Source organism: Brettanomyces bruxellensis, chromosome 2 (assembly GCF_011074885.1).
Source record: "Brettanomyces bruxellensis chromosome 2, complete sequence".
Lineage (NCBI taxonomy): Eukaryota > Fungi > Ascomycota > Pichiomycetes > Pichiales > Pichiaceae > Brettanomyces > Brettanomyces bruxellensis.
Window position 1 is genome coordinate 124670 of NC_054683.1, and position 24006 is coordinate 148675.

A 24006-nucleotide genomic window follows, 5' to 3' on the forward strand; every position below is an offset into this window, starting at 1 on the left:
TGAGAAGTTGAAATTTCACGAGGTAAGAAAGAATATAGAAGTTTAGCAAGTCAATAGAGCAGAAGTGAAATAATCTAACCAACACATAGAATATTGTTGAAGAATATAGAATACTGTTGAAGAGCTTAATAGGCAGATAGTGTATAATTGAAGAACTCCACAAGCAAAAAGGGCATTCTTGAAGTTTGACAAGCAAAGGAAATAGGAGCCTGCATTCATAGCTAGAGTTTAGTAATGGTGCTATCGAAATTTACAAAAAAGGAAACAGCGGTTGAAGAGACGCATGAGAAAACATCAAAAGATGAAAAAGTGCGAGCAAGCTCGGAATCGTATGCACAAAATAGGGCAACTGGAGTTAGTATGCATTTAGATGAAGAGGCTGGACCCAATTCATCAAGTATAGAACTGACGGAGGACCCAGATGACCCTAAAAATTATCCGGACGGGGGATGGAGAGCGTATTTGGTTGTTTTTGGAGCTTTTCTTGGTCTCACGGTTGATTTCGGGTTCATCAATTCGGTTGGTGCAGTTCAATCATACTTGAATCTTCATCAACTTGCGGATGTTCCAACTGGAAAGAGCTCGTACATCTTCTCGGTGTTTATGTTGATGACGTACGTCTTCTGTGCATTAGGTGGAGTTGCATTCGATGAGCTTGGCCCTAAGATTCCGACTGCAGTTGGTGCCATAATTACCTTTTTCGGTATGTTTTTCACTGGAAGCTGCAACAATGTGGGCTCTTTTGTTGGAGTGTTTGGAATTTGTGTTGGTTTCGGTCTTGCAGTCATCTCTGCACCAATGACCGGTGTCATAAGTCACTGGTTCTACAGAAATCGTTCCAAAGCGTTTGCATTGGCAACTTTGGGAGGATCTGTTGGTGGAATTGTTTTTCCACTAATTCTAAACAGGCTCTACATAGTTGTTGGCTTCACTTGGGCCATGAGGATTCTTGCATTTATCTGCTTGGTCATGAATGCCTGCTCCTGCCTTTTGGTGAGTGGAAGAAGAAGCCACGTTGCCTCTAATGGTGAGAAATCTCGTGCACTGGCTTTGAAGAGCAAGTCCAATCGCTCGCGTGCTGTTTTCCACGAAATTAAGACGCTTTGTTGCAACATGGTCGACTTTAAGGCTCTGAAAGAGATACCATTCTTGTTTTGCACGATTGGAATAGGGTTCTCTGACCTTGCGTTGGTTGGAATTTCCACCTACTATCCTTCTTTCATCACATACATTGGATACAGTGAGACCAAGGCTAACAGTACGATCACCATTACTAATGCCATGGGGATTATAGGGAGGTACCTTCCCGGTATATTGGCTGACAGAATCGGTCCTTTTAACGTTATGATCATGATGATGACCGGTGCAACTTTGTCGGTTCTCCTCTTTTGGCTTTGCTGGGGAGTAACAAGCCAAAGCATGGCCTCCGCGTATGTTTTTTCCGTAATCTATGGATTTTTTGACTCTTCCGTGCTCTCATTGGTTCCCAGTTGCATCGGCTCGGTTTCGCCAACCAGTAAGTTTGGCCAGAGATATGGAACTTCGTACCTTTGTGCCGGTCTTGTCATTTTTGGTGGCGTTATTGGTGGAGGTGCGATTATTGGTGAAGAAAGTTTAGAGCATTACAAGTACTTTTCTGCTTTTGCTGGCTCTTTATACGGTGCAAGTACCATTTGCTATATTATTTGCAGATTCAAACTTGTTGGTTGGAAACTCCGTGCGAAAGTGTAACGGATATGATAGATTGCATGCTCTGACGATTTTAATACTAGAATATTTTAGCGCCCAATAGAACAAAACGATCTTGAAAAGCACACGGTGCTTTTTTTTAATAATGTATAATTAATGCGATTTCTGCGTTTGCTTATTTGGTCTCAACCGTAATTTATTGTATACATTTGCTATACTTACGATTTTATGCTCTGCTTCAAGTTTTCAATTGTAGTTGTGCCTTACTCTCTTAACCTAATTCTGATAAGCTTTATTCTATTATGCTTGACTTTCTTTTGGTGAACTTATTCCTTTACGGATGTATTTCATTCAGTAAGATTTGTTGTCTTCAATTTGATTATATCTTAGCAAATTGTAGTACTATCTGCTCGACTTTATTTCATCAAGTACTCTTTTCCATGATAATTGTTCGCAGTTGCCCAGACCCCTTTTTCTTTTTTTTTCCTCTCCTAGAAACAATGCAGACGAACAACATACTCAAACTCGCATTTTTTTATTATTTTTCACACCCAAAACGGCTGGGCATCTCTTCGAGGACCATCGCATTTCCTTTTCCATTTTATTGATTTACGCTATAATGCCGCGGGAAGACATAAAGAGATTCAATAAAGAAGGCAAAAATCTGAGATGTCTTCCCATATTTCTTTCTTCTTTTCTGTTTCCAGCGATCCCTTCTTTTTTTCTCCCCTTCAAAGTTGTGCCATCCTCTACAGAAGTAAATGATAACTAACAGTACTAAGACTTTTCAGAACAACAATATATCAGCCGAAAAAGTACATAACCAGAGTCAAAATGATCACACACACGCCCCAAAGGAGAATATAGCCACAATGACAAGCTGGCAAACCACTTCCAGCCGTTGGAGCGAGAAAGCCAATACAAATGATCACAGTTTGGAAGTTGAAAATAGCCAACCAGATACAGATAGCACCTCACATAACATGACAGAAAATCCTGATGATTTCCCGGATGGCGGACTCAGGGCCTACCTTGTCGTTTTGGGCTCGTTCCTCGGACTAACGGTGGTGTACGGATTCCTCAACTCGATAGGAGTGCTCCAGTTGTATCTTCAAAAACACCAACTATCAAAAGTTTCGACTTCCAAGACCTCGATGATTTTTGCTGTGTATGTTCTCGTGTCGTATACGGTCTCAATGCTGGGTGGAATTGCCTTTGATGAGCTTGGTCCGAGAATCACACTCGCATTTGGCACAGTTTTTCTTTTCCTCGGCATGTTTTTTACTGGAAACTGTAATTCCTTATCAGAATTTCTAGCATCATTCGGAATTGTGTCAGGAATCGGGTTTGGGATTTGCGGGGGACCTTTGGCTGCAGTTATCAGCCACTGGTTTCTAAGAAAAAGGTCCCAGGCCTTTGCACTAGCCACACTTGGAGATTCTGTTGGTGGAATCATCTTCCCGCTTATTTTAAACAAACTCTTTGCTAGTGTCAGCTTTGCATGGGCAATGCGTATAATTTCATTTGTCTTTTTGGTCCTTCTTACGTTGGCAACATTGCTTGTTAAAGGTAGAAACCAGGAGATCCGCCCGAAAGGCGAGAAATCAATCCACAAACCCACACTCAGGCAAAGATTACGCACCTTATACAGGAAAAGCATCGACTTCTCAGCGCTTAAAGAACCAGCATTCTTTTTCTGCACACTTGGCGTCTGTTTTTCGGAAACCGGACTTGTTGGAATGGCAACATACTTCCCATCATATGTTACAGCTGTGGGATACAGTGATTCCACAGCCAATCTCACGATGACAATCATGAACTGTATTGGAATCCTCGGGAGATACATCCCGGGCATTATTGCCGATATAGTTGGTCCTTTTAACGTCATGATTGCCATGATGACCTTCACCTGCATCACTGTTTGGATTATTTGGCTCTTATGGTCTTCCTACTCTTGCTCACTTGCCTCCATCTATGTATATTCTGTAATCTACGGGTTTTTCAACTGCTCAGTCCTCTCTTTGGCGCCAAGTTGCATTGCTGCCATTTCACAAACCGAGGTCTTCGGCCAAAGATACGGCACTTGCTACCTAATAACTGGTATATTCGTTTTTGGTGGCTTGATTGCAGGTGGTGCCATTATTTCATCTAGAACCATCGCCGATTTCAGATACTTCATCATATATTGTGGTGCGCTTTACACGGCAAGTGTTATTTGCTATCTGATCAATCGCTACCAACAGACAGGTTTGAGATTTAAAGTCAAAGTTTAGTATTTATATGTACATTGCATTCGCCCGATCCCTAGAATCCAATATGTCCTTCTTCCTAAATTTCCATCTCTGTCTATTTTTTCTTCCTCTTTAGCATGCTTGCAATATCGCCATTCTTACCCGTAGCCTTTCTCTTTCTGGTTGTAGCTTCCTTCTTCTTCTTCTTTTCAAACTTCGCAAGCTGTTCCTTTCGTCCTGGTGCTCCTAACTTTTGCAACTCCTCCACTTTCTTCAAAAACTCGGCAGAATCACTCTTTTTGCCAACAAGCCACTCAAGAAGTTTGATGTCATCTCCGTAAGGCGACACGTCATCCTTACCCTCAATAGGAACTTCAAGTACAAGCGGAATGCCCTTCATCCGATCATCATTGGCAAGTAATCTAAAACATTCAAGTCCTAGAAATCCCCACCCTATTCTTTCATGACGGTCCTTATTTGCACCTAAAGGAGCTTTCGAATCGTTCAAATGCATCGACGCAAGATGCTCAAAGCCGATTTTCTTGTCGAACTCGTCCCAAAATGTGTTCCAGCCCCTTTCAGTGCTAATATCGTACCCTGCCGCAAACGTATGGCATGTATCGATACAAAATCCAAGTCTCTCCTTCTTTTCCACCAGTTTCAGCACTGTAGAAAGATCGTCCAGAGTCGACGCAATCAAATTGCCATGACCTGCCATATTTTCAACGACAATCTTCACAAACTTGGTCTTGCTTATTGCATAATTGATGTTTTCTGCTAATCTTTTCACTGCCTCATCATGATCAGTACCCAAAGATGAACCTGGGTGAAAATTATACATGCCGATGTCCAATTTCTCGCACCGTTGTAAATCATCAATGAAGCAGTCCACCGACTGCTTGTTTTTTGCCTTGTCTGGGTTTGCTAGATTGATGAAATATGATCCGTGTGGAAGTATGTCTTTCCTTGTATCGTATCCGTACTGCTCGCACATTTTCTTGAATTTTTCAACATCCTCATCTTTCAAAGGAGGAGAAACCCATCTTCTTGGACTCTTTAGGAACAAGGCGAACGAATTACCTCCGATGTTCATTGCGTGTGTAACTGAATTATATATTCCGCCGGCAGTTTTGACATGTGCTCCAAATTTGAATGGCATACCTCTGTTCCGCACATATTCAAAACTGTCCTTGACGACTTTTTGGCGTTTTGGCATCTTGCTATTTCTTAATGCTATATCTAATGCCTTTTTATAAACATGCATCGCCTATGCACAATAGGAGCAACAGAAGAACAAGTTACTCAGTCCATAATTGATTTTGATTTTTTCGATTTTCGATTTTTTTTCATTACGCGTAGCTTATCGCGAAATACCATTTTTTGGATCCCGCGACCCGCGTCACGTGAACATCTATCACTTTTCCTACTAATCTATTTGCTTTCAATTTAACTGTCGACTCATTCAAATTGTTAGGATCCGTGATTTCCAAAAGACCAAACGCGGCTAACGGAGTTTTGAATGACACACGAAGAAAGGTTTTGGCAATGCAATCACCAGATGCACCCAACGGTGAATAAACAGAACTCATCTTATTTGGACATACTACTATTTGAAACTGGCTGGTAAGAGTTCGACTCTGGCTGGTGCTATTTTCCACCAATAATGCATTGCCTTCTGCAGGAAGATAACCTAAAACACGGACACCTCGTAGAAGAAATGTTCCAAACAGTTTTTTATCGGCTATCAGCCTTTCCAATGTAGTTTCTCTAACAGTTGAAGTGGCATCTTCCATATTGAAGGCCACTTCTTTATAATCTTCACTTGAAGTTATGAGTGGTGTGGGATGGTGTAAGTGACTCTGGGAAAACGCGTCCAATTCGGAAATGTCCTCTTCTTTGAACATAGTGTCATTAGTGCGATATTTCTGCTCCCTCATTCTTTTAGTTGCCAATTCTGTCAGCTCATCCTCTTCGCCAAAGCCATTAGCACCTTCGTATCCATCCAAATCTGTCCTTACAGCCTGACTAAGCGTCCTTTTACCGCCTGCAAGACCTTTTCCACTATTAAGTAAAGCCAAAAGTTGCTTTGTACTGTCATTATATTCAGGTTTCCCGCCGGAATTATCTGGTTTTATGCCAAAGCTCATCCGTACATTTCCGGAAGTTGTGCGAGGTAAACTTTGGGCTTTCTTTCGCTTTGATTTCTGTGTATATTGATTAGAGCTGTCGAAAACTTCCTGAAAGTGATACCGAGAATTTAAAAGAGCATTCACTGCTTTATCGTTCCTAGTATGCTGTTGTAATCGTTTGATGAACTTGATAAGGTACTTATCACCTTCCTGAATGTGACTTTTTATAAAAGACGCGTCCAACAACCGAATTTTGGCACGTTTGAAGTATATCTTGTCGCGAAAACGGTCGACTACCCCATTTGCCTCGACTAAAAGCTTATCTTCAAGTATCTCGTCAAATGAATCAATACTTGGAGGCGGAAATTGCTTGTTAACGACTGCTGAAGCTTGTGTTAAGAATGGCTGAAGATCTCTTTTCCTCAGATCGATTTTAAGTATGCTAGTAGCATCCAAAGCATCGTCAGTGGCACTGATGCAAAATCTATTCTCTGTACTAATATCCCTGAATGTATCAAACGATGACGTAAGGTCTGTCACCAAAAGATTTGCGAAATCAATTTGACTTGGTCTGGATAATGAACAATATGATAGAACCAATGCATAAAGCTTACGTGGATATTGTCTTCCAGAAACAAATTCATCATCGACTCTTAATTCTTCGACAGAAACATGACGCACTTGGCTAATCGAGGACATATTGTGATCGGCTGACCATAAATTATGCTGTATTTGGCGTTGTAGCCGTTATTCTCGATGATTGTTAGTCCTTTTTTTTTTGAGAGCACAAAACACTGCTAATCTCAAAAATGACACTTGACGAACGTATTTTTGACAGCTCAGATGGAGAGAATATACTTTTTGTTTCAAATACAATGCGTGTGGAGAGGCAATTGGAAAACATATACTAGAAAACAAGGTGCCTTTATATAGGAAGACAAATCAAGTGAGGGTGTTTTCTCGGCGCTATTTTTTCAAGCACAGGTAAATTTTCACTATTATCTGAAATCACTTTCCGATTTACACTTATCTACTTAAGCGCCAAAGAACAAAAGTCGGCTTTTACTTTCCTTATTTTCAAGCTTGATCTTTCCATATTAATTGGACATCTGGTTTCATCCTCATTCTGCACAAAATTCTTGATACAAACTGCATATTATCCAGATCGAATCTGTCATAAATTTTCACCTCATCTCCTCAGAACTTTCATCAAGTTTAAGAAGTATTCATTTTAGTTGATTACAAAGATATTACCTTTGAGCAGAGCAAAATTTACGCCGATAACTTTCATCAATGCCAAATAAAAGTGAGTTCATTGTCATTTCAATTCAATTTGATGCTGTCCGTACTAACTGTGTCTATTTTTTCTAGAATCTCACAAACAATTCAGACTTCCGGCTCAAGTGATGAAGAAAATGAAAGCCGGAGAGCTTTCTGTTACAGAAGAGCCGTCTCAGACTGATAAGGAACTGGAAACCGCAGATCAGTGTTTTAACAAGGGTACGGAAGAAGAAGAAAGTGGGGATCGATGGATTACATCAGATCTTTCGAAAGCTCTCAGATTTTACCAACGTGCGTTTGATTTGTATCAAAAAACACTAAAGATGAACCCAGAGAATTTGGATGCCTTATACAATGCATCTAGATTGCTCTTTTCTGTTTACACTGAGTACATCAAGAACGAGGCGGTGAACCTGGCTGACTTAACAAATTGTGAGGAAGCATTGAGTGGAAACGATAATTCCGTAATACAGCCGCTTGAAAAGATAACAAGCGTGTTTCAACATGCTGTTGATTTTGTGGGCAGCCATAAAACAGATTCCCTACCGTGGGACTTGTATTATAATGCAGCAATATGCTATTTTGAGTATGCCGAAGACATGACAAGTGGTGGATATGAGACCGATGCACATTATGATGAGGCGATTGGTGCAATGGTGTCATCTGAGCAGCTACTAACAGCTGTGCTTAAGTTCCAGATGCAGTCATTGCAGAATACTGATAGCGGGGATCAGAAGAATGATGATGATGATGATGATGATAAAAATTGTACCAACCACAGCTTTGGAAACGTGCATAGACGGATATCGGCTTGTGACAACACTTTATGAGGATGCTTGCACCAAGAAAAGAGATCAGGATGTGGAAAAAGCATCTCAGAACTTCATCAGTGATATTGATGCTGCCGCCAGTGAATTGATCAACGCTTTTTCTGCAAATGGGAGGCTTGGAGCAGACCAGATCAATGAATTAAGACTTGCCAAAGCTGCTTTGAGCTCTTCCCGGTGTACGGATGCCTCAGCATGCGATAACGTGTGGAAGCAATCCCAGATTGAGGACCGTCCGGACAAGCTTCTCATCCAGGCAGGCTCTTATCGGACTCTTCTAGATAAGTATGATGAGGCAAACGTCGAAATTTCAGATGATCAGAAGTGGACTGTGCTCACTTATATGGATAGATTGTATAAGCAGGTGTATATAATCCTTAAAGCGGAGCTTGATGAGTACAAACTCAGAAAAAAGAAGGATCATGGAGATGATAGCAGCAACATAATCAGTCAGATATGCACGATCTTCATTGAGGAAGCAGATATTGCGCTCGAGAGATCAAATTTGACAAGTTGTGATATAGCGTTGAAAAGTCAAAGTGTCCTGGTGAAGAACTTTCATGCACTTCTCAAAAATGCAGTGATATATTCAAAGAAAAGTGGTGGGTTGCGAGAATCCATTGTGGGAAAGCTCATGCGGGAAAAAAGACGCCGGGAAGCACTAATTAGGATGTGTATTGCTGACGGAAAGACTAGTGTTGCCGAATTWAAATAGTATTATCGGGTTTAAGCACTGGCCTCAGGAGGTGCAAGATCTTGCTGAGGTGGCGCAGTATTCGGAAGGTGCTGCTCGGATTGTGGCTCAGCTTTGATGGATCTTCCACGATAACTTATTTACTCTTGAACTAAATTTTGAGCATAGTTGTGCATATTGTATTGGGTTCTAAGCCATCGATGAGAATTACCGGGATATAAGTGCAAAAAAGCATTTAGCGGAGTTCTTTTAGTATTATATAGTGGAATCTGTTAAGAAGAAGGCACAAATCATATAGTTTTGCGGTTTTAGGTACTGCATGTATTTTAAGGATTGCATGTATTTCATCGGTTTCAAAAAAATTCAGGTTTGTTTGGAATTTTACTAATATGGAAATTCTCACTATCATAAGCGCCCAAAATTGACGAACCAAATAATGGCCCATATGCTACACCAGCAGCACTTAAGCCACTATTTAAAATGTTACATGTTCCAGTTTCTAGTCTTGCATATACATATTATTATCTAAAAATGCGGTATCAATTCTAAATTAACATTTCACTTTCTACAGATTGCCAAAACAAGTGATCGCGTCACCAAATACTCCGTTTGACCAGCTCTTTGTCTCTTTGGTGCATTTTTAAGCGCTTTGGCCACAACTGGAGGAGGAAGATGGTTGTACAAGTTCTGGTGGTTGCACCAATGCTCGTACAAGTACTTGATACCCGTTTCAATACTTGAAAATCCAATCGGATCTAACTTTTCGTGCATCTGTTTGGGGGATAATCCACCATTATGTGCCACAGCTGAGTTAAGATTCGTTTCAGCTGCACCTTGAATGCTGTTATACTCATCTTTGTGATCGTACATGTCGACAACAATCAAGCAGCCGTCTTTTTTGAGGTATTTCTTCAACTCCACCACAATCTGTTTCAAAGCGGAAAAATGGTGGAACGAAAGGGTAGTCGTGATAATGTCAAATGATCCATATTGAAGCTCCTGTGGAACTTCAAGGTGGTTCTTTCTATTGAACTCTGGATCTATAATATCGTATTTGTATGGTTTAACGACCAGCCTAGAATTGAGGCTGTGAATTGCCGGAATCTTGCTCTTAAAAGCATCAATTTGCGCTTCCGATATATCAATTCCTATCACTGTGCCACTTTTAATGTATGGAGCAAGGTTTTGTACAAGAAGACCTGTACCGCATGCAAAATCCATATAACGTATATTTTCTCTCCGAAACAACGGAGAGATGTCATCCTCACTTTCTTTATCTGGAAGATAGTTGACTAATCCATACTCAGGAAGCCTGTAATCGCCTAATTGCTCCGTTTTGAAAACTTTGGTCCGATCTTTAAGATCATACTGAAGCACAGCCTTCGTAGCTCCAATCAAGATAGCATGCAAAGAGTCTGACTCGTAAAATTGCACTTTGTTTGGAGTAAATGTGTCCAGGTTTGCCTTTCTTTGAATTGCGTACTCTGACATTGGAAAATGAATACTGGAAAATGATTTTTACCGTTTAACGAGGAAAAGGGGATATATTATCCAAAGGGACAAGAAATGGAAGAGGGAAAAAGAATGGGGGAAAATCGGCCCTTTTTATAGTGCGTACTACAGGACCCGTGGCCGAGGGACCGGCGGAGATAAAAAGAGTAAGGGATAAAAAAAGATGCATAGAAAGCAGATAGGTACAACAAAAGGCTAAACACATGTTTGCAGTGTAAGATGAAGTAACTGTGGAATACTGACCCCTTTAAGATGCTTCCTATTGATTCTCGTTGATTCTAACTGGCCTGCCTTGCCTCATTGATAGGAAAAAGCACCTATGTTGACAAAAGAACAAAAGAAGCATATCTTTTCCAATATAGCATACGGAGACTAAACCCCAAAGAATAAAGACAGGAACGTCTATGGAACTACAACCCACAAAAAGCTTCCTATATCTGGATGTCACCACATAGCGAATTGTCATCTCCATTGAAAAAAAGGTGATCACAAATTATAACGTGGCCCCCTGCTTATAAAGTAGGGTGGATCTCCTTCCAGCCATTTATGCAAATCACAGGTATACTTAAAGCCGTGTTTCGCTGGTAATCCGGAAGAGTTAAATGCGAAGAAAGGAGAAGAGGAAAAAGAAAAGGAAAAAGCTATTATACACAAAGTGAAAGAAGTGCAAGAGGAGAAAAGGGCCGGTATTTATAGTTGGGCAGGAAAAGGCTTAAAAATTTTTTTTGAAGTGCATGAAGCGATGCAAAAGATTACGCGCGATTTTTCAGTTTGTGAGTAAGGTATAAATGCACTATTAGATCCTGGAGGTAAAAAAAGAGGACGGACGACAATTATCAAGTCCGCTAAAGCTACAAAAATAAACTAGTATCACAATTTTTGCAGGAAACAATACACGAAATGAGTACAATTACGTTTGTTACAGGAAATATCAACAAGCTCAAAGAGGTGACGGCGATTCTCTCTGGCTCTAAAGAGCTTTCAGCAGAAACAAAGGTTGGAAAGTTCACCATCACAAATCGCAAGATAGATTTAGATGAATTGCAAGGAACCGTGGAAGAAGTGATAAAAAGGAAGTGTATGCAGGCAGCAAAGGTGATTGGCGGACCAGTCATGTGTGAGGATACATGTTTGTGCTTTAAAGCAATGCAATATCAATTGCCAGGACCATACATTAAGTGGTTTGTCAAGTATGTTGGATTGGACGGCATAAACAAGATGCTAGATGGATTTGATGATCGGTCTGCACAGGCAGTGACCACTTTTGGATACTGTGAGGGTCCTGGATCTGATGTTCATCTTTTTCAGGGAAGAACGGATGGAAAAATTGTTTCTAAAAGAGGTCCTACCGATTTTGGTTGGGATGCAATCTTCCAACCGGATGGATTTGAAACTACATATTCCGAAATGAGGGGTCCTGAAAAGAACAAGATCAGCCAGAGATACAAGGCTCTATCGAAGCTTAAGGAGTTTTTAATGGCACAATAAGAACTAAATATCTGATTTATCTAGCGATCAATATAGAGGTGTGCGAAAAACAATCACTCTCACAATACAGTATACAATTAATGTTGCAAGAAGTATGACGAGGAAATTGCTTTTGATATACGTCCTGAATCCTGCTTTTTGGCGAAGCACATTCAAATTGTGCGACTCGATCTCATTAATACCATCACAAATCATGTCAAAAGCTACTTTGGACTCTTCAATAACTTCCTCTTTTTCTTGCTCGCTTAGGAAATTCCTTGTTTGCAACTCGTAGTCCTGCTTGTAGGCAGCCCTGAGTTTCTGGGGGTTTTCAACATCGAATCTGAAGAAGTTTGTTCCATCTGAAGAAGCTGCTTCGAAATTTTTGCTGCTAGCACCTGGGAATAGCTTTTTTGATTGGGCAACTTTGGGATACATGAACTGTCCACCCGCGAATAATGCCAAATAGAGAACATGCATGTAGGCAAGAAGGAGATATGGCCTCTCAATTGCGATCTGCTTAATATGTTCTGTGCTTTGAATCTGCTTCTTTAATATTGGCGACTCGAACTTTGCAGGTCTGCCACCATAGAAAAGCATCAAATCCTTATGGAGTCTTCCAGTTCTAGAGAGTTCTGGCCTCCATATTTTTCGAAGCATATCCGAATAGTGTGTGTTTTTGTTAATTTCTTCACTTAGGCTGTCTTCTATTGCCTTGAAAATATGGTAAAACATTTGAATTCCCTGTCTGTACACTTTAGGCTCATATATTGCAACTGGAAACTTTATTGCCATCTCTTTGTTGATTCTCTCGTGGCATTTTCTTGTTTCCGAATTGATCCTGTTTCCAAGAGCGCCAATATCTGTTTTCGATGGAATTATAATTGTTTCTTGCCTCGACATGTCGTTTTTCTTATCTTATCTTATCTATTTCCTGTTTCGGGTAGTCGTCTGAGATCTTTTTTTTTTCTTCACTTTTTCTTTCAGTGCAACTTTAATGGTTATAGAAAGATGCAAATACTATCACTAGATCGACCAACTACCATTTGTTGCTTTGTTACAGTTTTCGCATGAACAAGACGTTTGGCCACTTTTTATATTAACAGTAGTCTTTCTATTTATTATCTCACAAAACTTTGTACAAGCAATCTGCCGGCGGATTTTCTGTTTGCCCGGATTAAATTTGTTCTCACCGCTTTAATAAGTATGGTACCAACCAGATTCGACCATATACTTTTTTCCGTACAGAGATGCGTTTTCCATATCTGTCTAAACAGAATAGAATGTTCCCGATACATGCACTGGTTTGATTTTATAGGTTTTTCATAAAGTAACATTTGTAGATTCTGATTTGGACCTTATCTGTTGATTATGGTCCAAATGTTGCGTGGATTCCTTTATAAAGATATGGGACGCGCCGATCGACTGAATATTGCTATAAACTATATAAATGCATGCTTATGCACGTTTTTCATCGTATGTTCTTGATTACAGCAAACATTCAGCTCAAAGCTATAGTTAGATCGTATTCTATGATTATTGATGAATTTAACAGTCCAGAAGGCAGATACAAATGAAACTAGGAGAATATCCGAATGCTATGACTTTTTGGGATAGGTATGAACTGAAAGGGCATAAGGTAGCAACACATTCTTAAAGGTAAAATAATTAGTTCCATGTCATAAAACAGACAAAAGAAGTGTGTATATATTCATCGTGAATATATTGGAAGTGAAAGCCTGAACAATTAAGCAGAGTAAATGATAGAATAAAGGATGCTACCAGCACTATTATGCTTACATCTGTACACCGAATAAGATTGAAATGAGTTTTTGGACGGAGTGATTTTCTGAGAACCGAGAATTTGGAAAGCTGAAAAAAAGTACGTGGGTAAGTAAAGAATTATTCAAGCACCTATGAAAGACATATATAGCCCTTTCAATGAAAGCATTTTTAAAGCCAGGTACCGCTTAGAATATACAAATGCTTCAGAAAGCTATATTAGAGACGAGGAGGGGCCTCGCAGCTGCAGTGGCAGGAGGAGTACGTCTAGTACCATTAGAAAATATAAGAGCTTCACTAATATTATCAAGGACACCAATAGTTACACCAGACATCAGTGAGTTCGACAAAAAATTTTACAAGTACCAAGAGGAGCTTGAACGAAGATTGATGTGGACATTTCCGAAGTGGTTTTACTTTAAAAAGGGAACAGTTGCTGAGCGAGAATTCACGAAAGCACAAAAATATCCGATCCCATCACATCCAGGTGTTTGGTTCCCTAAAGGACTGCCAGATATTAAGCATGGAAGGGATAGACGGTTTAGACAGGATATCATATTGCCAAAGAAGGCTCCCGAGGAAGAAAGTGGTGAGATGGAGAACGAAACAAGAGCAATTAAACTAAATTCAAGAATTACAGAAGCCGACAAGAAAAACGATCAAGCGTCTTTAGAGCGGAAGTTGGCACGGACATTATATCTTTTAGTGAAGCAGGATGGCCAGTGGAAATTTCCTACTTTCCCCATTGAAAATGAAGATGTTCCACTAAATGAAGTTGCGGAAAATGGACTTAGACGAGTCGGAGGAAATAAAATCAATACATGGAACGTTTCTAGAACACCAGCGGGCATTCTAAAATACTCAAATGGGAAACTTCTTGACTGCGAGCAGAGTGAAAGTCCTTCGGTAAAGGATTCTTCAATTGTGAGAGATTATTTAATTAAATCGCATATTCTTGCGGGAAAGTTTGTCCCACAAGACAAACAGGGAGTCGAAGAATACAAATGGCTTGTTAAGGAAGAACTTGAGCCTTTACTTGGTAAAGCATACTTTTCACAGGTGGAGTTTTTGCTTTCTAAAGTGTGAAAAATCCTTGTTATGCATGAACTTGAGGTCTGGGCTCATATGTCCAATAATCGGAAGTCAACAGTCTAACTGTATTTATTTCTGACGTGCTTGTATATATTAAACGTCATGTAAAACAACCATACCATATTTAGGTGTTGGGGCTTCATTTTATGGAATGTCAATAATCATACCGTTGTAGCGTGAAAAATATATCGGGTTCAACAACAACAAAAAAATATGAATAGGATAGAACAAGTAAAAAGAAAATAAAAAGGAAAATAAAAAAGTGAGGTTGACATTTTTAGCGCCGATCCCCTACCCCCACATATAACACAAAGCTGTATGCATCATTATCATTTATTGCCTTGAATGGGTCCATTCGGATTAAGCTTGAGGATTTAAATTCGTGGTTTGTGATATATAGAATCTAGAAAGTTTGCCCAGGCTTCTTTTTGCATTTTATTGTTGCGTCTTCATCCACAATTTTAACCATTATGCCTCATGGACATTCGACTAATGAAAGTCTTATAAGGCTTGTTGCAGTTGGTTTAAAGGAAGCATCTACGGATTCCCCATGTTTCCGGGCATCAATTAGATATGTGGACTCGGCTATTTCCGTTTTCACTCACAGTTTGAGGGAAATGGCGGACTTATTGCAGAGATACACCGAGATAAGCAATGAGATACAAAGTCTTGAAGAGGACTTCAACATCTTGTTCGATCCAATCACGAAAAGCGATTTTTCCAATGAGCTGGTGAACAAGGATATTGCCGTACATTGTATAGAAAGCACGGCAACCGGCACTAACGTGACTTTGAGGTTGGCAAGAAGTGTTCTGTATGTCGATCCGGAAATTTTCAACAAGCTCCAACTTTTCCTTGAAACCGACATTCCACAGTATTTGTCACTTCGTGAGCAGTTCCAGACAATTCAGCAGAAATATGACACGCTTCGAGGTAACTATTTAGATCTTCCAAAGGCTAATGACCTGGTCAAAAGTAGAGAAGATGCGTTGCAATTGTATGAAATCAGGAAGCAGTACATTCACGTTTCATTGACTCTATGGACCACGATTAAGCGGTTAGAGATTCATCTGTCATCACTTTTGGTTGAGGTTTGTGGATCTTTATGGCCGTCTGCTCCCGGAATGTCGGGAGTTGCAAAAAATAGTGCATTTCCCGGATTATCTGCAGCGTACAACTCGATGGTTCGTCTTAAAGAATGCTTTTTAATTCAGGCGGCCAGCTTCAAGAAGCTTCTTTCAGATCTCTCGAAAGTCAAGGCAGCAACTGAAAAGGGTGTTACCGATTTATTTTCACCATCAACAGAACTTTCTGACTATGATGCAGCCGCTTTAAACAGGAAAACTGCTTTTTACGACAAAGGCAGCAAGGAAGCGCAGCAGCTCGAAAAGCATGGCTGGGTATTTATGAAAGCCACTTTTCTCAACACACACAGACCCATATGGATCCAGAGATGGCTTTTTGTCAAAGGTGATGTGTTTGGATTCCTTAGTGTTAGTGCTAATGGCCAGTATGTAGAGCAATCTGACTGCTTTGGTGTTTCACTAGCGGATGTGGAGTATTTTCCCGATGAGGATAGAAAATTCTGCTTTGAGATCATGACCCAGCAGTTCAAATTAGTCCTCCAGGTGGAAACTCTGGCCGAATTGAAGAGCTGGCTTACAGTTTTCCGGACTGTTAAGGATAAGGCGCTTAAAACTTCGTCAAAATATGCTTCGGCTCGCTATGAATGCTTGATTGACAGATTTATGCTTACTCCTGTAGTTGAGGAGGACTATAATCTCGTCTCAACACATTCTAACAACCCACAGAGAGAAAAGTTCAACACTTTGATCAATTCTCACCTTTCACGTGTCTATCCTGGTTTGTCGATCAACCCACCAATTGTCACTCAGACAACCACGCTTTCAGTTCTTTCTCATCTTTATCTTTCTTCAGGGGACATTCCGGGTGCTCCAACAGCCAACTTTTGGGGTTTTGTCAACTGGGGACTCTACTATGTGATTAATACTTCTGTCAAACCTATTTCTAACGATGTATCACAATTGTGCTCTCCAGAACCGGAATTTGTGCTCCGGTATCCGAAATCGTACCCAGATGCCCTAAAATTGGCAGATGCAGAGTTGAGAGCACTCTTTGAAGGTCATATAAAGCCAGATGAGTTGACTTTGATCCACTTCAAGTGCTCGTGGTCCCCAAATGTGTCACAGGAGCTTTTTTGCAATGTATACATCACAAGTGACGCTTTTTACATTTACACAAATAACTGCGGTTTGATATCGGTGTTACCAATCTCGTTTACAAACTTCCTACACTGCAAAGCGATCCGGAAAAGCCACTATGACCTCATCAGAATATATCTTGTCAGTGGGCTTTCGATTAAGATGAGAATGTTTATAGGATCGGCGGAGGAAATATGCAAGAAGATCAACTTTGTGTTAGTGCAAAGAAGATGTGCAGAAAACAAGGACAAGGATGTGATGGATATGAATTCAGAGCTTCTTAATGGAGTTAGGAAGATTGCCGAATCATACTCACAGGTCTCAAGATTATCTCTAGCAAGGATTGCAAAACATAAAACTGAAAATGGGACTACTGTCAACGGCATTTCCTTAAAAGATGCTGCAGATACAAGCGCAGATATCGGAATAAGTACGGTTGTTTCTCCCGGGCAGGATAGAGGTAAGAATGGTGAGAAAAGTTTAGGAGACGAGTATCGGCCCTCTAGTTCGAACTATGAGCTATTGTGGCAGAAAGATTTCCCGCTTCCGGCAAAAGCACTATTTCATATTCTTCTTGGAGACAAGTCGTCGAGTCTTGAGAGTTTGTTATCACTATCACATCCGGTCAAAAAGTATACCAGCATGCAATACACACCTTGGAGATGTGATTCCAGACAGGTACTAACCAGAATAGTTTGGGCTCCCAAAGGTGATCTGATGGGTACTTTGCAGCGGGTAGAAAAGATGGCGAACAATGATTACTATCTTTTTACTCAAACGAGTCCAAAGTTGCGAATTATGTTTGGAATCTTGAGAAGAATCCTGCTGCGGATCGAAATAACAGGTCACGGGTCTCATAACTGCACTGTGGCCGTTTACTACAATTTGGAAAGACGCAACAAGAAGGTTGGATACTTTGTGGGCCTTTTGTTGAGGCGGGTGTTGCTTTATCGTGTTGAGGAGTTCTGCAAAAGAGTTTCAAACTTTGCAGACTCGATCTCAGGTGACTCGCATAAAATTGCATCTTCTATAAGGAAGTTTGGTGTGATAACCAAGTACGATAGTGATAAAAAGTCAAAAGAGGAGATATTATTCAACAAGCAGGTCAAATACATCAGCTTCAAGTTGTTTTGTGCTTACTACTTGGAGCGTGTAAGTTTCAAGGCAAGGCAAGCTATTTGTGGTCTTGCCCATATCATTTTCTCCTTTTTTGCGTTTGTTTCCGGCATTCTTAAGGTGGAGCGTTTCTGGATAATGTTGCTTGGAATTTCCCTACTGTTTAACCTATTTCTAATCGGGAAGACTGGATTTTCATACTGGCAGGAGAGAGACATCCAGAAATACATGGAGTCTTTGACAAATGAGCCATCCTACATTCAGCGTGCCATTTCTCTTTCAGAGATGAACGAAATCATTGATGCACCAACAACGGAAATGTCATACAATGCGAATGAGTCGCTCTGCTTTTCACAGTTTGCGAAGATGGCAACAACAGCCCCAACATTCGAGATGGGCCACCAAAAAAGTGAAACTTTGCCTGTTTCTACAAATCTCTTCGAATTACGAGTCAGAAGAAACGATCTTTTGACTGAGATCAAGGCGCTAAATGACTTGGAGCAGAGCTATATACACAAGCAATGGAGAAACTGGGTGCTCAAGGAGACCACGTATTGTGAGCAAATCAAAAATAGCATTCCTACAAAGTACGATGAGCAAATTCGGGTTTACTGCGAGTCCGTTGACAAGGAAAGGACACATATGTCGCCGAACCTACTCTGATGGAAGTCCATGAAATGCCAATACTGGCGTTTATGCATTAGCGTGTAAATAGTGAGCGAAAGTGTTGAACTATAATGTTTATAGGCCGTTCCTGGCAAGATTATCTGCGATACTCAGGTAAAAGGCAAGCGGATTGAAGTCGACCTCTGCACCAACAGCCTGCTTTATTCGATTAACACCTCCCATCCAGTTTATCAAATCCTTGTGGTCTACACCTTCAATGTGACCCATGTACTTTCCCCATTTGCAGCTTCGAAGGCTCACCATTCCATCATTTGGTCCCTCTTTCTGGCCAATCACATACCACGGAATATAGTACATGTCGGAAGGATTGAGGTGTGCCGAACCACCAAAACTGAAGTACTGTACCTTGGGGTCGTTCAAAAGTTCCCGGTTCATTTTCCTAGAGTATTCTCGGGTCATTTGTCTTAATGAAGGGAAATAGTTGTCTATTGCTGCCTTTGGCGCATACTTCGTGGCAAAATCCGCGGCATACGTCCCTCTATGTGGAGTTGAGATGGTTGTGAGCGACATGATCTCGTAGTTCTTTTTTTCGAGTTTTGAGATTAGATACCGGCAGTCCAAACCTCCCATTGAATGTGCAACAAGGTTGATCTTCACATTCTCGTTCGTGTGGTGCTTATTTTGCCATTTTGTCACTTTATCCGCAATAAATTCATTCAATGCACCTGCTCGCGTTTCAATTGCAGCAAAAGGTGGAACTTTGGCCACCAAAACACGGCATCCGTGTTCCTCTAATGTTTCTTTTATGCCATGCCAATACTCAAACAGTGCAACTCCACCTTCATTTTCATCTTCCGAGTCATCTTTTGGCTTCAGTTTGTTCTCCCGATCAATTTCCTGCTTGCCCCGCTCCATTTCCTGGTATAACGCATCGTCTTTTTTCTGCTTTTTTTCGGTTTCACTCTTGAATGGTGACATATCGATCGAAAACTTGACTGCCGGAATATAAATAAGCGTATCGAATCCGGAAAACCCGTGGCAAAGCACTATCGGGTACTTTGGTACTCTGTAGTCTTTCTTCACCTTCGAAAAGTTTAAAGACTGATCATCTGATTCCGGTTCCACGGTATCATCCTCACGGATGTTTGTTGTTGCATTTTCGACTTCATTTGTCCTGTATAAGCTTTCTGGAACTGCTCTATAGTTAAAGACAGCAACTCCCTGCACCAAACGTGTATCTGTCTTCACGAGTGCTGTAAGAGCTTGCACTGCATCTATACTGGCCTTAGATAGCACTTTAAAGTATGGATTGAGACTTGATGTGCTTTGGTTCAGATCTCGGTTACAGTAGTCGACTGTTCGGCATGATTGGAAGCTGGGAAGCCATTTATTTATAGTCTTGACATTGGGAATATTGAATTGTAGTCCGGCTATCATTTTTACCTTGCCTATTTATAAGCAATAGATTATTTTTTCGAATTCGCTTCCCAATTGATAAGTCTTTTTCGTTCAATGAACACAGTACATCAGGTAATAAATGTGTATGTAACGTAATGCAATTAGAGGTGTGTGTAATATAAAAAGACGCACGCTAAAGGTTGTAGTTTGCTTTACAATAAAGTCGATCGACGCAAATACTATTAGTAGGAGCCCATACAAAATATATGCGAGAAGCCGAAATTTTATGCGAGCCGGTACTTGCTACCTCCAAAATGCTATTCCGGTAGCGATCCTTGGCCAATCGCGTTAAAGCAGAAAGAGTAGAAAGAAAAATACAAAATTTGGAGCGCAGCATAAAAAATGAGGCGGTATTTCTAATGAACGGGAAATTTATTGCACTTGTGCGAGATTAGAAATAGCGCGCGGAGTGACTTTCATTTTTGCTAGCGTCACCCTAAAATCAACAGCGGGAGAAAAAAGTCTTATTAATTGAAACTTTGCAGTATAATGCAAGGCCCAATAAACTTTTTTTTACCTTCGTCTAATTGGCAACTTCCCCATTTCTTCGTGTTGGCAGTATAATAATATCCTCATTATTTAATATATTTTTTTCATTTCTCCTACTCACCCTACTGCAGGCAAGGCTTTTTCGCTGAGGAAATATAATTTTAACTTTTTACACGTTTTGTATAATTCTTTCAAATACATCTTCTTCACACCGCAGTAAGAAACGATTTTGTTAACTTATTCCTGCCTCATCAATTAACAAAATGCTTTCTGCTAGAACTATCAGAGCAGTTGCAAGCAAAGCCTTGTCCTGCGGCCTTGTTAGAGCTCTTCCAAGAGCTGCTAGAGTTGTAAGTATGATGTTAAGACTTTATGACATGTGAGAAACTGATAATTGCGGCTTTAATATCAACGTCTCAGCTTAATCTGGTTTTCTTTTTGTTTTCTGTTTCCATGATTGAGTATTGATTTCAATTTTTCCCGTCGGATGCTTTGTGAGGTTAATTTGTTGTTTATTTTCAAAGATAGGGCACATTCGTTAAAGACTGATTCAAAAAAACAGTTGATGCAATTTCTCTCCTAATCTGACATCTTTTTGTCTGTTAATCACGGAATTCGTCTTACTAACATTAGCTTTTGTATTCTTACAGGCTACACCATTTGTCAGAAATTACGCCGCTAAGGCTACCCCAACTGAGGTCTCTTCTATCTTGGAGTCCAAGATCAGAGGTGTTTCTCAAGAGGCCAACTTGGATGAAACCGGTAAGGTTTTAGCTGTTGGGTAAGTATAATTCAAATTCAATTTTCACTACTGTTTGAGCTATGTTTTTGTTTTGTTTTGTTCGGTTTATCTATTTTCACTACAGGTGGCTGCAGAACTAGAGGCATTTTTATTTTAACATTCCGGCAGGTAATGTCGTAAGTGAGTGATGGGATTTTTTGATATTGCGTTTGACGAACAGTCAAATTGACTAGTCGACAATAATTTGCCATTGCCTGCATGTTTGTTGCCTTTTGATTTAGTCTTCATTCGCTTTGGGCTTTGTTCTTTTCTCACCCGTGGGGAAAATCAAAGCTTTTTTTTTTTCGAGCAACCAGCAAATCTCGAAGGAGGAATTTTTAAATCTTGGTTCCTGTTTTCCTGATCCACAGAGGGAAATTTTTGGCTCCTTCGAGCTTACATGGTTCGCGAATTTTTATTGGTCAATTCGAGGAAATCTTTAACTTGTCCATTTTTTTTCTCGTTGGTGTCCAAGAATTTTAATACGCATGCGCAAATCAGGCGGAAAATGACTTTTTTGCGTCGGCACTAATAGGCATTTGATTGTTCTTAGTGGTTAGTGCTCATGGAGGTCACACGGCTCAAATAAACAGAATTTTGCGTTATACACGAAGAAAATCTATACTAACATCATATAACATTTTAATCCAGTGACGGTATTGCTCATGTTTACGGTCTTAAGAACTGTCAGGCTGAGGAGTTGGTCGAGTTTGCATCGGGTGTTAAAGGTATGGCCTTGAACTTGGAGCCAGGTCAGGTTGGTATTGTGTTGTTTGGTGGTGACAGAGAAGTCAAGCAAGGTGAAATTGTCAAGAGAACAGGTAAGATTGTCGATGTTCCTGTTGGACCAGCCATGTTGGGAAGAGTTGTTGATGCTTTGGGAAACCCAATCGATGGTAAGGGACCAATCGAAGCTGTTGGACACAGAAGAGCCGAGCTTAAAGCACCAGGTATTTTGCCAAGACAACCAGTTCGTGAACCAGTGCAAACTGGTTTGAAATCTATTGATGCCCTTGTTCCTATCGGAAGAGGACAGAGAGAGTTGATTATTGGTGACAGACAAACCGGTAAGACTGCTGTTGCCTTGGACGCTATTTTGAACCAGAAGAGATGGAACAGCGGTAAGGATGAGAAGAAGAAGTTGTACTGTGTCTACGTTGCCATTGGTCAAAAGAGATCGACCGTCGCACAACTTGTCCAGACTTTGGAGCAACACGATGCCTTGAAATACTCCATTATCGTTGCCGCCACCGCTTCTGAGGCAGCTCCATTGCAATATTTGGCTCCATTCACAGCTTGTGCTATTGCTGAATGGTTCAGAGATAACGGAAAGCATGCCTTGATCGTCTACGATGACTTGTCCAAGCAGGCCGTTGCTTACAGACAGTTATCTTTGCTTTTGAGAAGACCTCCTGGAAGAGAAGCTTATCCTGGTGATGTCTTCTACTTGCACTCCAGATTGTTGGAGAGAGCCGCCAAGATGGGTGACAAGGAAGGCGCTGGTTCTTTGACTGCTTTGCCAATTATTGAGACTCAGGGTGGTGATGTTTCTGCTTATATTCCAACGAATGTCATTTCCATCACTGATGGTCAGATCTTCTTGGAGGCTGAATTGTTCTACAAGGGTATCAGACCAGCCATTAACGTCGGTTTGTCTGTTTCCCGTGTCGGTTCCGCCGCCCAGGTTAAGGCCATGAAGCAGGTTGCTGGTTCCTTGAAGTTGTTCTTGGCCCAGTACAGAGAGGTTGCTGCCTTCGCACAGTTCGGTTCCGATTTGGATGCTTCTACCAAGAAGACCTTGGTTAGAGGTGAGAGATTGACCCAGTTGTTGAAACAGAAGCAGTACCACCCATACGCTGTTGAGGAAGAGGTTCCAGTTATCTACGCTGGTGTCAACGGTTTCCTCGATAAGTTCCCTGCCGAAAGAGTTCCAGAGTTTGAAGAAAAATTCTTGGCCTACTTGAAGGCTGAGCATAGCGGTATCTTGTCTAACATTAGAGAGAACGGTGCTTTGAAAGATGCCGACTTTGCCAACTTGAAGAAGGCTACTGAGGACTTCGTTGCCACATTCTAAGCTGAAGTTATTCCACTGATCTAACTAACTACTATTCCCATGTTAAATTCCTTTAAAAATAAAATATTTCAATTTGAAAAACACATCACGTTAATAGGGACGTTGCTCAGAATGAACAGAGCATTGGCTTAGAGTCAGTTTATGTATTGGAAGCTCATGTATGAAGTGGGAAACTCTAGAGATGATGGTTTCATTGCTGGTGGTTCTTGTCTTTTTTATTATTCTTTGTCAAAAGGATAATTGTCATTCGGTGTGCTCGTGCAAATGTGGCTCGTTTTAGACATAAGTTGTCACTAATTCCGAGCACAGTTATAACTGAGTGCCTGTTGTCTTTAGTTTGCAGAGTGGCCGTTATGAGTTTTCTGTATATTTGGCTGCTTTTGCATTCACCATCAGTATACGGCTCTTCTTCGTTTTGTTTCTTGTTATTCTTTCTATCGGTTTTTTTTTACGATGCTCTTAGCGGTGTTCATTCCTCACAGCTCTTTTATTTAACAATCAATTTATATTCTGCAAGACTTTAAATCAGATAATG

The 24006-nt window shown here is 40.6% G+C and overlaps 12 protein-coding genes across 12 annotated transcripts; 7 read left to right on the top strand and 5 right to left on the bottom strand.

Annotated features, from left to right (window-relative positions):
• Nucleotides 1-234: 234 nt before the first annotated feature.
• BRETT_005209 (uncharacterized protein) lies at nucleotides 235-1731 on the top strand (the record flags this gene model as incomplete). The annotated part of the gene is made up of 1 exon (XM_041283691.1): nucleotides 235-1731. The coding sequence occupies one exon, from the start codon at nucleotides 235-237 to the stop codon at nucleotides 1729-1731; it is 1497 nt and encodes a 498-aa protein (XP_041134643.1).
• Nucleotides 1732-2561: 830 nt separating this feature from the next.
• Nucleotides 2562-3962, top strand: BRETT_005210 (uncharacterized protein; the record flags this gene model as incomplete). Its single annotated transcript, XM_041283692.1, has 1 exon — nucleotides 2562-3962. The coding sequence occupies one exon, from the start codon at nucleotides 2562-2564 to the stop codon at nucleotides 3960-3962; it is 1401 nt and encodes a 466-aa protein (XP_041134644.1).
• A 73-nt stretch (nucleotides 3963-4035) lies between these two features.
• Nucleotides 4036-5136, bottom strand: BRETT_005211 (uncharacterized protein; the record flags this gene model as incomplete). Its single annotated transcript, XM_041283693.1, has 1 exon — nucleotides 4036-5136. The coding sequence occupies one exon, from the start codon at nucleotides 5134-5136 to the stop codon at nucleotides 4036-4038; it is 1101 nt and encodes a 366-aa protein (XP_041134645.1).
• Nucleotides 5137-5269: 133 nt separating this feature from the next.
• Nucleotides 5270-6748, bottom strand: BRETT_005212 (uncharacterized protein; the record flags this gene model as incomplete). Its single annotated transcript, XM_041283694.1, has 1 exon — nucleotides 5270-6748. The coding sequence occupies one exon, from the start codon at nucleotides 6746-6748 to the stop codon at nucleotides 5270-5272; it is 1479 nt and encodes a 492-aa protein (XP_041134646.1).
• A 110-nt stretch (nucleotides 6749-6858) lies between these two features.
• BRETT_005213 (uncharacterized protein) lies at nucleotides 6859-8872 on the top strand (the record flags this gene model as incomplete). Its single annotated transcript, XM_041283695.1, is given in 3 exon segments — nucleotides 6859-6874; nucleotides 7421-8098; nucleotides 8112-8872. 3 exon segments carry the CDS (start codon nucleotides 6859-6861, stop codon nucleotides 8870-8872), a joined length of 1455 nt encoding a protein of 484 aa, XP_041134647.1.
• A 537-nt stretch (nucleotides 8873-9409) lies between these two features.
• On the bottom strand, nucleotides 9410-10342 carry BRETT_005214 (uncharacterized protein; the record flags this gene model as incomplete). Its single annotated transcript, XM_041283696.1, has 1 exon — nucleotides 9410-10342. One exon carries the CDS (start codon nucleotides 10340-10342, stop codon nucleotides 9410-9412), a length of 933 nt encoding a protein of 310 aa, XP_041134648.1.
• Nucleotides 10343-11263: 921 nt separating this feature from the next.
• HAM1 (nucleoside triphosphate pyrophosphohydrolase ham1) lies at nucleotides 11264-11851 on the top strand (the record flags this gene model as incomplete). The annotated part of the gene is made up of 1 exon (XM_041283697.1): nucleotides 11264-11851. The coding sequence occupies one exon, from the start codon at nucleotides 11264-11266 to the stop codon at nucleotides 11849-11851; it is 588 nt and encodes a 195-aa protein (XP_041134649.1).
• A 27-nt stretch (nucleotides 11852-11878) lies between these two features.
• BRETT_005216 (uncharacterized protein) lies at nucleotides 11879-12733 on the bottom strand (the record flags this gene model as incomplete). Its single annotated transcript, XM_041283698.1, has 1 exon — nucleotides 11879-12733. The coding sequence occupies one exon, from the start codon at nucleotides 12731-12733 to the stop codon at nucleotides 11879-11881; it is 855 nt and encodes a 284-aa protein (XP_041134650.1).
• Nucleotides 12734-13813: 1080 nt separating this feature from the next.
• BRETT_005217 (uncharacterized protein) lies at nucleotides 13814-14698 on the top strand (the record flags this gene model as incomplete). The annotated part of the gene is made up of 1 exon (XM_041283699.1): nucleotides 13814-14698. The coding sequence occupies one exon, from the start codon at nucleotides 13814-13816 to the stop codon at nucleotides 14696-14698; it is 885 nt and encodes a 294-aa protein (XP_041134651.1).
• Nucleotides 14699-15174: 476 nt separating this feature from the next.
• BRETT_005218 (uncharacterized protein) lies at nucleotides 15175-18705 on the top strand (the record flags this gene model as incomplete). Its single annotated transcript, XM_041283700.1, has 1 exon — nucleotides 15175-18705. The coding sequence occupies one exon, from the start codon at nucleotides 15175-15177 to the stop codon at nucleotides 18703-18705; it is 3531 nt and encodes a 1176-aa protein (XP_041134652.1).
• A 78-nt stretch (nucleotides 18706-18783) lies between these two features.
• Nucleotides 18784-20106, bottom strand: BRETT_005219 (uncharacterized protein; the record flags this gene model as incomplete). The annotated part of the gene is made up of 1 exon (XM_041283701.1): nucleotides 18784-20106. The coding sequence occupies one exon, from the start codon at nucleotides 20104-20106 to the stop codon at nucleotides 18784-18786; it is 1323 nt and encodes a 440-aa protein (XP_041134653.1).
• A 773-nt stretch (nucleotides 20107-20879) lies between these two features.
• Nucleotides 20880-23471, top strand: ATP1 (Alpha subunit of the F1 sector of mitochondrial F1F0 ATP synthase; the record flags this gene model as incomplete). The annotated part of the gene is made up of 3 exons (XM_041283702.1): nucleotides 20880-20966; nucleotides 21267-21397; nucleotides 22049-23471. The coding sequence occupies 3 exons, from the start codon at nucleotides 20880-20882 to the stop codon at nucleotides 23469-23471; spliced, it is 1641 nt and encodes a 546-aa protein (XP_041134654.1).
• Nucleotides 23472-24006: the final 535 nt, after the last annotated feature.